This window comes from Xenopus tropicalis, chromosome 8 (genome assembly GCF_000004195.4).
Source record: "Xenopus tropicalis strain Nigerian chromosome 8, UCB_Xtro_10.0, whole genome shotgun sequence".
Lineage (NCBI taxonomy): Eukaryota > Metazoa > Chordata > Amphibia > Anura > Pipidae > Xenopus > Xenopus tropicalis.
Genome location: NC_030684.2, coordinates 47,552,882 through 47,569,850, shown reverse-complemented (window position 1 = coordinate 47,569,850; position 16,969 = coordinate 47,552,882). Strand labels below are relative to the sequence as shown.

At 39.4% G+C, this 16,969-nt stretch overlaps 1 protein-coding gene across 1 annotated transcript in view; it reads right to left on the bottom strand.

The window, feature by feature from the left end:
* Positions 1–16,969, bottom strand: part of abcb7 (ATP binding cassette subfamily B member 7) — a 70,066-nt gene that overhangs the window by 45,645 nt on the left and 7,452 nt on the right. The window contains exons 2-3 of the mRNA XM_002931788.5: positions 13,014–13,094; positions 11,139–11,225 (exon numbers count right to left, since the gene is read on the bottom strand). Of these exons, the coding sequence (XP_002931834.1) occupies positions 11,139–11,225; positions 13,014–13,094 (168 nt within the window). The remainder of the gene's footprint in view (positions 1–11,138; positions 11,226–13,013; positions 13,095–16,969) is intronic.

Here is a 16,969-nt window from a genome sequence, read left to right as displayed (position 1 = left end):
TCCCACACCCCCATCCAAAAAGGGGATGGTCATTATTAATCAGCACATTTCCTTTTACATATTTAAAAACATCTGTAACAATATATATACAATTTATCTAGCACTCAAAAAAACACTTAAAAGACAAAAATAGTTATTAAACCTTTAGGTAGCACAGTGTCCATTTTTTCAATCCAATAGGTTTCCTGGCAAAGCAACTGTTTGGCTCTATCACCCCCTCTGTTGTGTTTTTTAACTTGAAATGTTGACTTGAACAAAGTAAGCTTTTTTGTATTTTGATAAAGGAACATTGTGCATCAGAGTATTTTTTTGTGTATAAAAGGAAAAGAAGGCAACATTTTATGTCTGATTTTCACCTGGCATCTGAGTATTTTTAGTTGCACCAGGAAATCTCCTTTTTGTCAAAAAAAAGGGCAAAAAAAAAGTATTGGAGTTAAAGAGATACTGACACCAGAAATTAAACCTTTTTTTTACATCTATCATAACATTGTCTTTGCATGACCTTCATTTTTGCCATTAAAGTATTTGCCCAATGCTTTTATATTACCTGCCTGATCCCCCATGTTCCCCTATAAGGGGGCTGCCATATTTGTCCAGCAGGAGGCCGTTAGCATTAGAAGCTGTAACTGACAGGCTGAGAAGTGACAGTCAGGTTGGCAAAACAGTCAGGCTTAGGGACTTCAAGTAACAATTATTTACAAAAGCAAATCTCTCAGTGAAAATCAATCAACATGACCTTTAGGCAACTTTTTATGTACATTCATATTTTGAGGAGTCATTTTTTAGTGTCAGTATCACTTTAAGTTAAGGAGCTTAGTCACCTTCGAATTAACTTTTAGTATGTTGTAAAGAGTGCTACTTTGAGACAGTTTGTCTTCATTTTTCATTATGGTTTCTGAATTATTTAGCTTTTTGTTCAGCAGCTATCCAGTTTGGAAGCTATCTGGTTGCTAGGGTACCAATTACACTAGCAACCAAGCAGTGGTTTAAATGAGAAACGGGAACTTAAAGTAATAAAATACAATAAATTTTAGCCTCATAGAGCAATAGTTTTTTGGCTGCAGGGGTTAGTGATCTCCATTTGAAAGCTGGAACAAGTTGAAAGAGTAAAGCAAATATTTAAAAGACTATAAAAATTAAAACCAATTGAAAAGTTGTCAAGAATTAACCATTCTATAACAAACTCAAAGTTAACTTATAGGTGATCCACTCCTTTAAGCCAGAGATTCTATGAACTTTCTTAAGTTAAAATTATAACGCTGCTACTTTACGGTTTTTTCTGCAGAGCTAATAAGATTTTACAGATACTAATGATTAGGTTAAGACCATCTTTGTTTTTTTTGGGTTTAGCTTTGCCACCTTTGTCACTCTGTAGATTGAAAACGGACACTGAAATAATGCTGCTGAGAACTGGGGCATTATAATAAGAGTAATTAGAAATATTTCAGAATTTCCCTGGAAGACTTTGGCGCTGTTTAAGTTTAAGCAATGAATAACTGACAAACGCAAAAAAAACAAAACAAAAAAAAACAGAAAAACCCTACAGTTTAGAATATATGGTACATTTATAAGTAACATCTAGAAGGCAAAGTGCCAATGTGAATTGCGGACAGTCAGTAGCATAGTCCCTTTCATCCAGCTTCAACTAATAGCCATCAAAATAGCAAAGGTGGCCAAATGTTGGCAATGTTATTAAGGTATCTGTCTCAAAGTGTTGCCATGAAACTGCATGAAGACTACCGGGTCAACAGTTAATGACAGCTAGACAGCTAATTTATTGCAAGAAAAATGGCAAGGCTACTAGATGAAACTTTAAAAACTTTTAATCAATCTTATCTTTTTAAACTGAAGGCATACTATGGGTGCTCCTGGTAAATGTCTGATTTGGGATGTATGTATGGACAGAGCACACACTACCAACACCCACTGACTTGCTGTACCTCTGTATTTTACTGTAAAGTCTACAGACTAATTGCAGACAATTTTGATTAACTGAATACAGACAGAATCACACTTAAAATGCCAGCATAAGAAAGGTTGAAGACCTAATTTACTCTGGTGCGATAGTGCACAGCATACCACAAATTTGGTGCAATGGAAAATAATGTATTTGTGCACGGCTGCCAGATATTGCATCTAACCCAAGTACAAGTCAGTAAGTGCAATTTATGAGTAAACGTGCACATCCTCAGGTCGTAGGTTATGCATTAACAGTCAGTGGGTGTGCACTTGCACATAAATCAGGAGACCTGCACAATATCAAACATTTAAAGGCACAGAGTCAACCACTGGCTATGTTTTTAGGGGAAGCCACAAAAGAAAACTATTAGATATTAGTGAAATATATACTTATTGGATATCAGCTCTGCAATTTTTAGATTTATGGGACACGAGGGGTCATTTAAAATGCAAAATGCAGTGTGAAATTGGGCAGGTTTGATTTTTCAGGGTGGGCCATATCAAGCTAATCCGGTCGAAATAGAACAGTGGGTATAGGTGCCGTTGGATAGAGGACCACATCAATGAGCCGATGCGGTCCCTGATCCGACGGGTGCCTATACCCACTGTTCTATTTCGACCGGATTAGCCCAATATGGCCCACCCATGGGGATATCAGGAGGAGATCCAGCGATGACAAGTAAGATCAACTATTACAATACAAATAGATGTCACATGTGTACATAGAAATCTCAGCAAATTTAAACTGCCATGCAACTTAGGCTTAGTTTTAGTTTTTACTATAATTATTATATTTTTTACAGTCACTTTCTGTGTCAAGGGTACATTAAAATCACATAAAACATAAAAATCCAAGCGTAAAATAAACACATCAGTGCGACTAGTCTCTTGGCAAGTTTATTAAACAAAAGGAAGATACCCTTTTACCCTGGAGATTCCTTAAACTCATTAAACTTCCCTCATAACAGTTCCCTGAAAGGGTAAAGATCAAAGGTTCCACATGAAGACTGAAGGTGCAAAATGCAATAGAATCCAATGAAGCCTTCTCCTTTAATAATATTGCATAAAGATACAGTGGCTTGCAAAAGTATTCGGCCCCCTTGAACTTTTCCACATTTTGTCACATTACAGCCACAAACATCAATCAATTTTATTGGAATTCCACGTGAAAGACCAATACAAAGTGGTGTACACGTGAGAAGTGGAACGAAAATCATACATGATTCCAAACATTTTTTACAAATAAATAACTGCAAAGTGGGGTGTGCGTAATTATTCAGCCCCCTTTGGTCTGAGTGCAGTCAATTGCCCATAGACATTGCCTGATGAGTGCTATTGACTAAATAGAGTGCACTTGTGTGTAATCTAATGTCAGTAAAAATACAGCTGCTCTGTGACGGCCTCAGAGGTTGTCTAAGAGAATATTGGGAGTAACAACACCATGAAGTCCAAAGAACACACCAGACAGGTCAGGGATAAAGTTATTGAGAAATTTAAAGCAGGCTTAGGCTACAAAAAGATTTCCAAAGCCTTGAACATCCCACTGAGCACTGTTCAAGCGATCATTCAGAAATGGAAGGAGTATGGCACAACTGTAAACCTACCAAGACAAGGCCATCCACCTAAACTTACAGGCCGAACAAGGAGAGCTCTGATCAGAAATGCAGCCAAGAGGCCCATGGTGACTCTGGACGAGCTGCAGAGATCTACAGCTCAGGTGGGGGAATCTGTCCATAGGACAACTATTAGTCGTGCACTACACAAAGTTGGCCTTTATGGAAGAGTGGCAAGAAGAAAGCCATTGTTAAGAGAAAACCATAAGAAGTCCCGTTTGCAGTTTGCCACAAGCCATGTGGGGGACACAGCAAACATGTGGAAGAAGGTGCTTTGGTCAGATGAGACCAAAATGGAACTTTTTGGCCAAAAAGCAAAATGCTATGTGTGGCGGAAAACGAACACTGCACATCACTCTGAACACACCATCCCCACTGTCAAATATGGTGGTGGCAGCATCATGCTCTGGGGGTGCTTCTCTTCAGCAGGGACAGGGAAGCTGGTCAGAGTTGATGGGAAGATGGATAGAGCCAAATACAGGGCAATCTTGGAGTCTGCAAAAGACTTGAGACTGGGGCGGAGGTTCACCTTCCGGCAGGACAACAACCCTAAACATAAAGCCAGGGAAACAATGGAATGGTTTAAAACAAAACATATCCATGTGTTAGAATGGCCCAGTCAAAGTCCAGATCTAAATCCAATCGAGAATCTGTGGCAAGATCTGAAAACTGCTGTTCACAAACGCTGTCCATCTAATCTGACTGAGCTGGAGCTGTTTTGCAAAGAAGAATGGGCAAGGATTTCAGTCTCTAGATGTGCAAAGCTGGTAGAGACAAACCCTAAAAGACTGGCAGCTGTAATTGCAGCAAAAGGTGGTTCTACAAAGTATTGACTCAGGGGGCTGAATAATTACGCACACCCCACTTTGCAGTTATTTATTTGTAAAAAATGTTTGGAATCATGTATGATTTTCGTTCCACTTCTCACGTGTACACCATTTTGTATTGGTTTTTCATGTGGAATTCCAATAAAACTGATTCATGTTTGTGGCTGTAATGTGACAAAATGTGGAAAAGTTCAAGGGGGCCGAATACTTTTGGAAGCCACTGTATACATTTTAGCATTGGTACAAAAAATTCTTGTATATATTATTTTTAATTGGCCAAAATGTTGATTACATTTAAAGATAATTTCACAGTATGTATATTAAAGCCCAATGTATTCAGGAAAAAAGTTTAATTTCCCTTTTTTAATGCTCATTTTCTACAAAAGAAGGGAAAACTTTAAGCCTAATTAGTGTAAAATGCGAACAAACAGGTTAGCATTTTGAACAAATTTGAACCAAATCAGCTGGCACTGAAAGAGTCAATACTGCTATAAATGCCAGATATGTGTTTAACACATGCAATGCAAACCTTGCAAGCCCTCTGGGAAAACAACTCCCAGTCAATGTTCCCTTTAAGCTATGCGTTTGTGCGCGCGCCCATACATTTTGAGGTCGGTGCACACAACAAATTGTGGCATGCACAAAGAATTGTGTGAAAACACTACATTTTGTATTTATTCTGACCTGGTTCTATATGTACTGAATTAATCTGGAAAATGTGGCAACAGCAGAGATCAAGCAAGTACTGCTTCAGGCCACAGCAAAGTACTTCATAGGGAATTTCTAAGTTTATTGTTCTAAACCTCTGTCTCCACATAACTGCTGCATCTGCTGTAGAAGCTGCCAGATACATATATATTTAAAGGGAAAGTAAAACTTACCAAAGACATTTTGGTTCCCTTTGCTATGAAAATTACTTGTTTCTTTTTAACTTTTTCAGTATGAAGATATTTACATTTTAATACTTATTCCTCCCACTTTACTCCTACATTCATTTTCACTTGCAGGCTTTTTCTTTGTTCATCTGTAGGGATGAGCAATTTTTTTCAACTTATACACATCTGCAGCAAAATGTTTTGGTTTTGCGAGTGGTGAACATTTTAATGAATCTGTGCTAAAATTTTGCTATACAAGAAAAAACCCAATAAATAACACCCATTGATTTTAATGCACTTTTCATTAGAAAAAACACCCACTGACATAAAAACATTTAAAATGTCAACATTTTGCCATTTTGCAAATATAATGCAGCAGTAACCACTGAAGGCTGAGTAGAGAGCAAATTACCTACCTGAGTGTGTCAGTGTCAGTGTTTGCTGTGTGGCAGATTTTATATGTGCTCCTACATGTGGGAACATCCACATTCACCATGGCCTTGGTTACAGACCCATGAAGATACATAGATCATCTTATACCTCCATAAAAACCCACTAGCAGGCAAATGAAGATACAAACACACATGTAAAAGCTCAGGTTGCCAGCCTGCCTATATAGTTATCTTGGATGCTTGATGGCTTTGTGCATGTGCCCATTATTTTGCTCCTGCTAAAACAGGAAAGAGCCTTCCTCAAACTGAAGCCTCACAAAGTAGGTAGCATAGAAGTTTCAACAATGCCATTGTACATTGTCGCCTTGGGGTTAAAACCTGAAATGGAACCAGGAGCTTTACCCCCAAAGAATGGCAAACAGCCCCAGACAATTAGGGGGCATTTACTAACACTCAATTTTTCAATTTGTATTTTTTTGTGCAAGAAGGGGACCTTTACTCCACTTTAAATACTTTTCTCAGAGTCACAGTAACAAGATGGCTTTTGAAGAGCTGAAATGTCAGGTGTCCTCCCCTATGGTCCTCCTCTTCTCTGCATTAACCCCTCCTCCAAAATTTCCCTTTCGCATAGCACGTAGAGAAAAAGATAGAAGAATGAGGGTGGGGCTCCCTGTGCTTTCATGATGGATTTATCTGTGAGAATTACAAATCCCCTTGTCTCGGGAATTTCCTAAGCAACACTGGGACACTAGGGTTAGTCCTAGACAGGTAAAAAAATGGGAGGGAGATAGCACTGAAGTGAAGGAGTACAGAGGTAATTAGAATGCTTTAACTCATAACTAAAGTTAATGTGGCGGCACAGATAACTGTAGAACCTTGTGGGTTAAGACTGCATCCACCAAGGAAAATACATTGAATTTGCAAAACTGTGAAGGTCTCTAGAAATGACAATGTGGCCACTTTACAGGATTGCTCCGCAAAGGCTTCACTGAGCAGTGCTCAGATCTCTGGTGGCATGTACTGTGATTTTAATGGGACTGGGCGGTGGCTAAGATATAAACTTTTGTGATAAGCAGCAATGGCATGTTTAGAGGCTTTTGTGCCCTTGCGGGAAATAAGAGGTGACCTTTGGGAGGAAGGTCAGTATCGAACGAGTAATACCTTTTAGTGGAAGATGCAAAACAGAGCTTGTAGATAAAGACTCCAATTTCAGATATTCACCTGGCTGAGGAGATTGCTACGAGGAACGCAACCTTGTAGGCTAATGGAGGCTAGGGATTCGAACGATTAATGTTGGAGCACCATCAACATTAAATTCCCAAGGAGGTGAGGGATGCTGAAATGGATGGTTGATATGTGCTGAGGCTTAGATAAACATTTTGATGTCCTGTTGATATGCCAGTGGTGTCTGGAAGAATAACTATAAGGCAGAGGGTTGTGTTTTCAGTGAGTTAACTATATTCCTGGGGATATAGGCTGCCAACAGAGGGAAGGAGATTCATTCTGCCCAATGGAACACCCGCTCTACTGCTGTGGCACTGTCTGACTGTGGCACTGTCTGTCAGTGACAGTTATAGTGCTTTGATCTCGAGGATGTTGATATGCAGCACCGATTCTTGATGGGACCATTTTTTCTGAATTTGGCAATGTTCGTAGACTCAGCCCAGCTTAGAAGGCTGGCGTCCCTTGACATGACTTCCCAGTGGGTCACCGAACAGGCTGCCCTTTATGAAGTTGGTTAGTGAGTGAGTGTAATGTTGGCATCAAGGTTGTCATGAAGTCTGGGGATTTTGTAGGCGGCGCATATGAAATTGCACGTAAGTTATTACCTCGATTAAGGATATCATCAGTCCGAAAAGACGCATGCAGTTTCTTGCAGTGGTTCAGCTTTGAGACATGGCATATTGGCACACTTTTTCATCTTTCTTGGAGACCATGAACAAATTTGAATAGAACCCCTTTCTTTTTTCTCATTACAATACTGGTATGATAGCCTTGGTGGTGAGCATGCTGTTAATAGCGTGCTGAAGCACTCTGTCCCTACAGTGATGGGGGGTCTCTTGACTGCTTGAATCTGGGGTTGGGAATTTTGAAATGAATTTGGTATCCAGGCATGATAACCTCCGATACCCATTTGTCTATTGTAGTCTGAAGCCACTTTTCCTTGAACCAAGATAGGCGACCCCCCCACCACCCATGCAAGGATGGTAGTAATCCTCCATGTTTTCATCCACAAAGCACATCTCCCAGCAACTGATAGGGATGACCTTGTTAGTAGTTGGAGGACATCCATGGAGTCAAATAGGCAATGTACCGTGATAAGGACTTTGGACAAATAAGCGTGCACATTGAAGTTTTGGTCATATAGTCTTCAGTTCTTTACCAGTGTATGTGTGTGACACAGGCTAAGGCAATGATGGGTTTAAAGGTTGTAGTGGAGCAGGATAAAATGTTCTTAAATAAGTTTTTAGCCTTCCTAACCATTGGGTCTTTAAGGGAAGTACCATTCTCTCTGGGAATGGTGGTAAAATTTTCTAGACAGGATCAACTTTGGGGATGGTGTCCCATTTGTCGCAGTGTGTTTTAATGGTTTTGTTAACTATATCATGTATCGGGAAGCATCATTGCTTCTTTTGAGTGGAGCCAAAGAGTTTGTCTAAGGTTTTAACTTCCTTTTGTTCTTCCTGAACACCTAGTGATTGGAACATATCTGACAATAGCGCATCCACTGCTTTTGACTGAGACTTGTGTGCGCTCTGCCAATGGCAGAGATTCTGAGGTCATATCCTCCCAATCACTGCCCTCCTCCTCTGATGCAAGATCTTGGGTATCTTGTAATGGGGACGTAGGTGGGTTGGAAGCAGTGCCTGTAGATGGTCCTCCCATTATGTCTTGTGTGCGTTGCACCATTTGCATAATGTAGATTGGTGTCACATTGCCCAAGCAGCCATAGCTACCATGGCAGTGTTGGAAAAATGTGGCCTACAATAATGCCAAACATGTCAGCCGCCAGGTGGTGGTTATTAGGCACCAATACAAATATATTACATTTTGTGCAAATAAAAGTGTGCACAAAAAGTAAAATGCTATTTATTCATAGTATTGTGAAGGAATATATTCTAAATAAAGGATGATGAAAGCAGGCTTATATACACACAAAAAGGAGTGGAGATGGTGATCGGCCCAAAAAAAGCCTACTTTTGCTTTTTCAGGCCAATCTCTGCTCCGTGTAGCTGCACACATGCTGAAGCTGTGTTTGTCAATGCAGCTACATGACACTGCTTATTAGTGCGGATCTGCTTCTATGTGACTGTAAAATGCAAGCTGAGAGAAGGAGGAGGAAACAATACGTGTGAGTGAGGCCTTAGCAATCTGATGATGATGATGATGATGCAGGACTGCACAAGTATATGCTATTAAAATGGCAGCCAGTAGAAGGCATTTAATTGCTATTTGTACTCGTGCTTCCAATGCATGTTGCTGCTGAGCCAGTGTGTCAAGAATAGCTACTACATAAACACTGTCAGTATGATCCACATAACATTTTTTTTTTTAGGTCCGCCTGTCTCACCACTAATATATTGGGAAGCCATTATTAAATCTGCGTCCCTTACTTTATTCTGAGCAGACATGAATACACGACGATAAAAGCCAACTGTATAAAAAATTACTGTCTAGGAATATACTTTGACTGCTCCATTTAAATGTGTAAAGCATCAGTTTGCAGTACAGGAGGAGGCATGTGTAGTCACCAAACAAACTTAAAAAAAAATGGCAGCCAGTAGAAGGCATTTAATTGCTATTTGTACTCGTGCTTCCAATGCATGTTGCTGCTGAGCCAGTGTGTCAAGAATAGCTACTACATAAACACTGTCAGTATGATCCACATAACATTTTTTTTTTAGGTCCGCCTGTCTCACCACTAATATATTGGGAAGCCATTATTAAATCTGCGTCCCTTACTTTATTCTGAGCAGACATGAATACACGACGATAAAAGCCAACTGTATAAAAGCGAGCCAAATTGAATGGCATTCTTGCATAGCAGCAAAAGAAAAAAAAATTACTGTCTAGGAATATACTTTGACTGCTCCATTTAAATGTGTAAAGCATCAGTTTGCAGTACAGGAGGAGGCATGTGTAGTCACCAAACAAACTTAAAAAAAAAAAAAAAAAAGTACTAGTGGGGGTAAAATTGCATTTGAAAAACATAAGGAAATATGTTTAATGGGGAAAAAGTACAAGCTCAAAAGTTGACAGTATGAAAAATAAGGTATTTATACTCATCTGTACCTGGGGTGAGAAAGAAAGAGCAGAGGAGCATGGTGACAGCTTCAGAGCTACAAATCCATCTTCTCATCACAGTATAAAGAGCGAAGATATGCATAAATAGTTTTATTGTATCCCTGCACAGCCGGTACCAGGGATTGCAGAAACATGAAGAGTTAGAAGTAGAAGGGATGCTGTGAAGGCATAAAGGAAGCTGCTGCGGTGAGAGTGTATATAATTATACACTGCAATAGGCTAGTCAGTCTAGCACAGGACTGCGATTAGTAAGGAAGGGGGAAATGGAATGGCTGGATGTGAAAAGTCATTCTGTCTGCAGCCGCGAAGTCAATTTTATGGCTCTCTTGCACAGTGGTGAATAACAACATCTGGCTAAGGATTCTGGGAGTTATGTTTAACAAGAGCAGAAGGGCTGTGGGAACACCCAACAGCATTAGGTAATTTACCATGACATTGTTATTGCCTTTGTCTCTGTTATATTCTAGGAAATTAAATAAAAGCTATTAATACATTAATAAATATAAGGTATTGTCTTTTACCCAGATGCTGATCATTCTAGGACACATTATATGACGTTACACCTATATGGCAGTAGCTTCTGTTTCTTTTACACACAGAATTAAGATATTCCCATAAGACATTCCCATTCTGGTTAGGATTTTCTTTCCATGGGGCAATGTCCTTGAAAAACAAAACCGCATAGTGATGTCTGTATACTCATTATAAAAAGACAACACATCAACATTATTACAAATCACAAAAGTATTAGAAAAACAAAAAGAATATATATGTATTCATATATGGCATGATTTTACCAGTGTTATGCAATGATCAGGTATAATAAAAATAAAAGGAATAAAAACACCAACATCATCTGTACATTCATCTCCGAACTCGCAAACTTTTACACTTTGAACAGTGTGGCGGGCTTACATTTAGTCACTAACAAAGAAATAAAAATGAAAGACATGTTATGGCAGGATTCACTCTCCTGCTAGCGTATAAGAACCATACATTAAGCGATAACATACTAAAAAACTTATTGTGCCGGTTTTTCCAGTTGGTATATGTGCCCAGGTACTAAGTACAGGGCAGAAATCTAATCAACCTAAATGTTCCTTCACAGCTTTTTATTTGTCTGTTGAAGGCATTATAACTAACTTAAGTAATACTTATGGGTCTTACCCCTTGTTTGGGATCTGTGTGAAGATTGCCCCCTGCGTTCCCATGCCAGCATGTCCGTATTTGTGTTGATTGCCATCCAGAGAGCACCTATAAAGGAAAAAATAGTTGTAAGCATTAACTGTAGCTCATTATAAAAAGACAACACATCAACATTATTACAAATCACAAGAGTATTAGAAACACTAAATAGTATAAAAAAAATGAAAGTGTTTTAAAGTACCGGTAATAAAAAGATAAAATGTGGAGAATACAGTGGTATTCTACAGGGCTAATCTGTTATCTAAACCTGTGCCTTTTCTTCTTTTTCAGCTTGAATGGCTGCCCCATGGCCACACAGCAGCGTGTTTATATAAACTATAATGATAATATCATATGGTCATCTGCAGGTTAAGAGAAGGGGATTCGGTCGCTCACGCAGCTCAATTTACCTGCACCAAAAAGTACAGCTTCCACTTGAGTGTATGTATACAGAGCGGAGCGGACCTCTGCCTTGCGTACTGGCACTCAAATGGAAGTTATACTTTTTGGTGCAGGTAAACAGAGCTGCGCAAGGGAGCTAATCCGCTTCTCTCTGCCTGCAGAACAACAAAACAAGAAAAACAAGCTGAGAGAAGCAAAGGAAATGCTCCATGTGCCCATGGCCTAAGACCTATGCCATAGTGGGCTGGTTCTTAGCCTGCAAATAAACGCAGGCCGAGAATCAGCCCCTACACTTTAATCAGCCTAACCTTGTGACTGCACCCAGAGCCAATTCATCAGCCAATGTGCAGGCACATGGAGCAGATTCGGGGCAGAAATTACCAGATCACTTTAAATGGTGGATGCATACAGTGCGCCTTTGTCTTATGTAATTAATATAACAGAGGCAACATTCAGTTATTTTTATATACACTCTAAAGAAAACTCAAAAGCAGCTTTCTGCCTAATTAAACAAAATATATGTTTATTAAACATTCTTAAACATTTTAAAACGTAATTGCTATTAAAATAAATATATGTAGGATGATCACATCATTCATTTTGATGCCTGAAAAAATGTTGCAAGCCAGCTGATTAGAGCACCTAGAGGAGAATGGACTCCTGTTATATGGTTTTAGCATTTTCGAAGGAGCATTGACTGCATCTGCGTGTCAGCGGTCATACGGGAGGATTTGGAAAGGTGTTCTGCCCCATGTGAGTACCAACTGGCAGATGCAGCAGGATCAACCCCATGTGCAACATCAGCCTTAAGCCATATTGTCAGATATGGAGGTAGAAACCGAATATCATACAAACCGAGGTTTTGTATGAAAATATTGGTGCGTGTATGGCAGCTCAAAGAGGCGACCAATAATGCAAAAGGCTGCTAATATCAGTCATCTCCTTGATTGGCCAGGTTAAAAGATTTTGATCGGGCACCATTGAAGACGCCCAAGCAAAATCTACATTCAGAGCTGAATCAGCAGGAATTTCTCAATCAATAGAATTTCTATTGTTTCTACCTCCATATCTGACGATTCAGCCCTGAACGTCAGTGGAGGGTGGTCACACGAAAGATCGTTATTGCTACGTGTATGGCCACCTTTAGGGCAGTGACACACTGGGAGATAAGTCGCCGCTTCTTAGTTCCTAGACAAATTTTAATTTAATTTTTTTTTATTTACGACCAATTTAGGGTTTTTTTTTTTGACAATCAATATACAAGGGGTAAAAAAGCAGGCAAAAAACCTTGTATCATTTCAGCTATATGCTTTCTTTAGCACAGGAATTGTTGCTCAGACATAAAATAAGACATTATGCTGAAGGTTGCTCAATATGAAGGCTAAACTGAGGAATGCTCTGGAGGCATTGTACCTCTCTTTCCCGGCTGCCAGCATAAAATTACGTGATTAATACCTTTGCGGCATCTAAAAAATGCCTTGAATTGTCCTTCCTTATAACCTGCCATGCAGTCTTCCCTGGGAGTCTGTGCAGAACCTGAGGAAAGAAGCAAGGTCATATTAGGAAAAAAAAAAAGTATATTAGATGTTCAAAAGCACTTTTGCCTGTGCCTTTATGTTTTGTGATGCCCAGGAGGAAAACTACAGAGCAGGAACTGGAAACAAAGCCAAAAACACATAGGCAGCAGGTGTAAAGCAAATTAAAAACAAACATTAAAAATGCAAAATGACAAAAGTGCCTTTATACCATGACTGCTTTGCTGTCCCCAGACACCAGCATTCTTTGTACCTTAGATTCCTTCTCATTTATTGCAGCTCTGTTCCCTTATGTTCAGCTTTTCATACAGCTCAAAGAAACAACAATAATGTGTGGCAGCAAAACATGGGCCTACAATAAACCATTCTCTGGCATGGCACAGATAAAATTCAGAAAGCTCCTCCATATGGTGATTTCGGTATTAATAGCAACAGGATAATTGTACTCAGCAAGAATAGCACTTTGAAACATAAACATCAGCCCATCTTCTTTTTTTGATTCTATGATGTTATGAACTGGCAGAGATTCTTCCATGAGCCACAACATGCTGTACTGTCAATGGGCCTCAAAGTTGGTTCAAATAACAGCCCTCTAGGTTGCAGTATATAGAATGGCAAAGGAGAAATACACATCGCTCTCCCGAAGGTATGCTAAATCTTTTTCACAGTGTGAGTTACAGATGACTTTACTGTGTGTTCGGAGAGTCACACAGGAGAGTTGCCCATTTGACCCTTATCTTTCCTTCAAATGGCACATATATAATTCAAGAGCAAGCCAATGGAAACAGGCAAAATACTCCCAAACTACCACCTAGCCTGTTAACATTCTCCCTGCACAAGGTATTCCTGATGCTGCCCTACAGCTCCAAGCAACCTTAGTGAGTCAGTACAGGTCAGATTACCTGAAGACTCCATATCTGCCATGCTTAAATTAAAGGTGTAGTTCCTGGGATCATAGGATTCACAGTGCACACAAACAGGCCAAGGTACACATATATGCTAGGCCTCATCAGCCAATTAATGGACATAGATCTGCCTTTTGCTTCCTGTTAGTTAGAGCTGCATTATTTCTGGCCATGTGATTTCTGAGGGAGCACACAGCCCATCAATAAATGGTGGCTTAGGAAAAGGATTGTAAAAGTAGATTGTAAGCTCTTTTGGGCAGGGCTCCCTTCACTTCTTGTATCGGTTATTGATTGCTTTATATGTTACTCTGTATGTCCAATGTATGAAACCCACTTATTGCACAGTGCTGCGGAATATGTCGGCGCTTTATAAATAAATGTTAATAATAATAATAATAGGGCAATATTTACAGATACAGGTATAGGATCCCTTATCCGGAAACCCGTTATCCAGAAAGCTCTGAATTACAGAAAGGCTATCTCCAATAGACTCCATTATAAGCAAATAATTCTAATTTTTTTAAAAATTTAAAATAATAAAACAGTGCCTTGTACTTGATCCCAACTAAAATATAATTAATCCTTATTGGAGGCAAAACAATCTCTTGGTATTCATTCTGGGGGTATAGCTTTCCTTTAAAGGAACAGTAACATCAAAATATGAAAGTGTATAAAAGAAATACCAATATGATGCTCTGTTACCCTGCATTGGTATAACTGGTGTGTTTGCCTCAGAAAGACTATTATAGTTTATATAAACAAAGCAACTGTGTAGCCATGGGGGCAGCCATTTGAATGAGAAAAGGCACAGGTTACTTAGCAGATAACAGATAAAATGCCATTGTATTCTACAGAGTTTATCTTTTATCTGCTATGTAACCTGTGCCTTTTCTCCTTTTTTCCAGCTTGAATGGCTGCCTCCATGGCTACACAGCAGCTTATTTATATAAACTGTAGGAGCGTTCTGTAGCAAATACACCAGTTTTACCAGTGCAGGGCAACAGTACATTACATTTTAATTACTTTAAAACACTTTTATATTTTGATGTTACTGTTCCTTTAAGTATGGGTCACTACCCTCAACAGCCAAAACATCATTGCTCTGTAAGGCTACAATGTTAATGTTACTTTTTTTTATATCTTTTTATTCAGGCCCTCTACCATCACACTGCAGTCTCTCAGTCTTTCCCTGCCAACGCCGTACGTCTTTTGACAGATAAACAGCCCCCTGGGCAACGAGTCAGGGGGGGCTGTCATGTCGGCCCTGCGACGTGATCATCGCAGGGCCCCCCCCCAAGCAGCAGACGCGATCGCATAGCGTCTGCTGCTTGCACCCGCTTCCTGTCCCCCCCCCCCAAAGAGCCGCCCACTCACCGGGACTACTGCAGGAGGGCCAGCCATGCGATCCGGATCCGGAACAGGTAAGAGTGTTTTTATTTATTGTATTTACACACTTACACTCATTTACACACATTTATACCTACATACAGCACATAATTTAGCACTTTTTTTTGTTTATTTTTTTTCATTTTACACACTAATATACACACTTACACATTGTTACACTACTTTTACATATGTACACACGTGTATACGCAAACTTTTTTTGTATTTATTTATTTATTTTTCATTTTACTGCTTGTTTTTAGTTTATTTTCCTTGAAAACTGTTTATTTTGACAGCGTGACTATTGGATCAGATATTCTGACCACTAATTACACTGTCGTGTGACTTATTTTGTTGTTTCGCTGATTTGCACAATTTTTGTGGTTTTATTGCATTTTTATCCATGTATTAGTATTCCTGATCTGTTTTTAGCGTAGCTTTGCCAGGTGTAACTTTGGTGTACAAAAATAACTTTACCTATTTTGAATTCATCAGAATGTGTACTTTCCAAAAATATATGGTTTTCTGGGTGTCTGTGTATAGTTAGGGGGGGGTTTACTGCACATAATACGCTGACAGGGGGATCTGTGCAAAAGCTGAGTTGGCAGGTGAGAAATCCATATGCGCTATTTTCATTTTGAGGTCAGTACATACCGCAGACTTTGGTATATCTTTGCATATTGGGCATCAAACTGTTCAGTAGACCTTAGGTGTTCCTATTTGGGGTGATTTGCCATTGTACACAAGATATTGTGTGAGATAAATGCAGCTAACTCCAACATTTTTAGGCGATTTTCTGAAATGTCATAAAAACCACTAACTTTAGGAAAGCTTTGCAGATTGGTACTTTGGTGTAGAAAGGACTCTTTACCCTTGTTGGATTTGTCAGAATGTGTACTTTCCAAAAATATATGGTTTTCTGGATTTTTCTGTATAGTTTGGGGGTGTTACTGCACATAATACGCTGTCAGGGGGCTCTGTGTGCAAAAGCTGAGTTGGCAGGCGAGAAATCCATATGCGCTATTTTCATTTTGGGGTCAGTACATACCACAGACTTTGGTATATCTATGCCTATTGGGCATGAAACTGTTCAGTAGACCTTAGGTGTTCCTATTTGGGGTGATTTACCTTTGTACACAAGAAATTGTGTGAGATAATTGCGGCAAACTTCAACATTTTTAGGCGATTTTCTGAAATATTGTAAAAATCGGCAAACTTAGGAAAGCTTTGCGGCTTGGTACTTTGGAGTAGAAAGACATGGGTACCCATTTTAGATTCGGGGGAAAGTGTACTTTCCAAAAATATATGGCTTTCTGGGGTGAGCGTACTTTTTTGTAGCATTATCCCACATAAAGGATGTAAATGTGTTGATTTTTTGAAATGACACATCATATGGGGGTATGTTCCCATTGGGGCCCCTACATGCCACATGCTTAGGTAAACCTATACATATTGGGCATCAAACTATTCAGTGGACCCCTGGCGTTCATATTTAGGGTGTTTTATCTTGGTACCTAATGCTATGTGGGAGATAAGACGCTGCAAAGTGAAAGCTTTGAGGGGATTTTTGGTAATGTCATCAAAA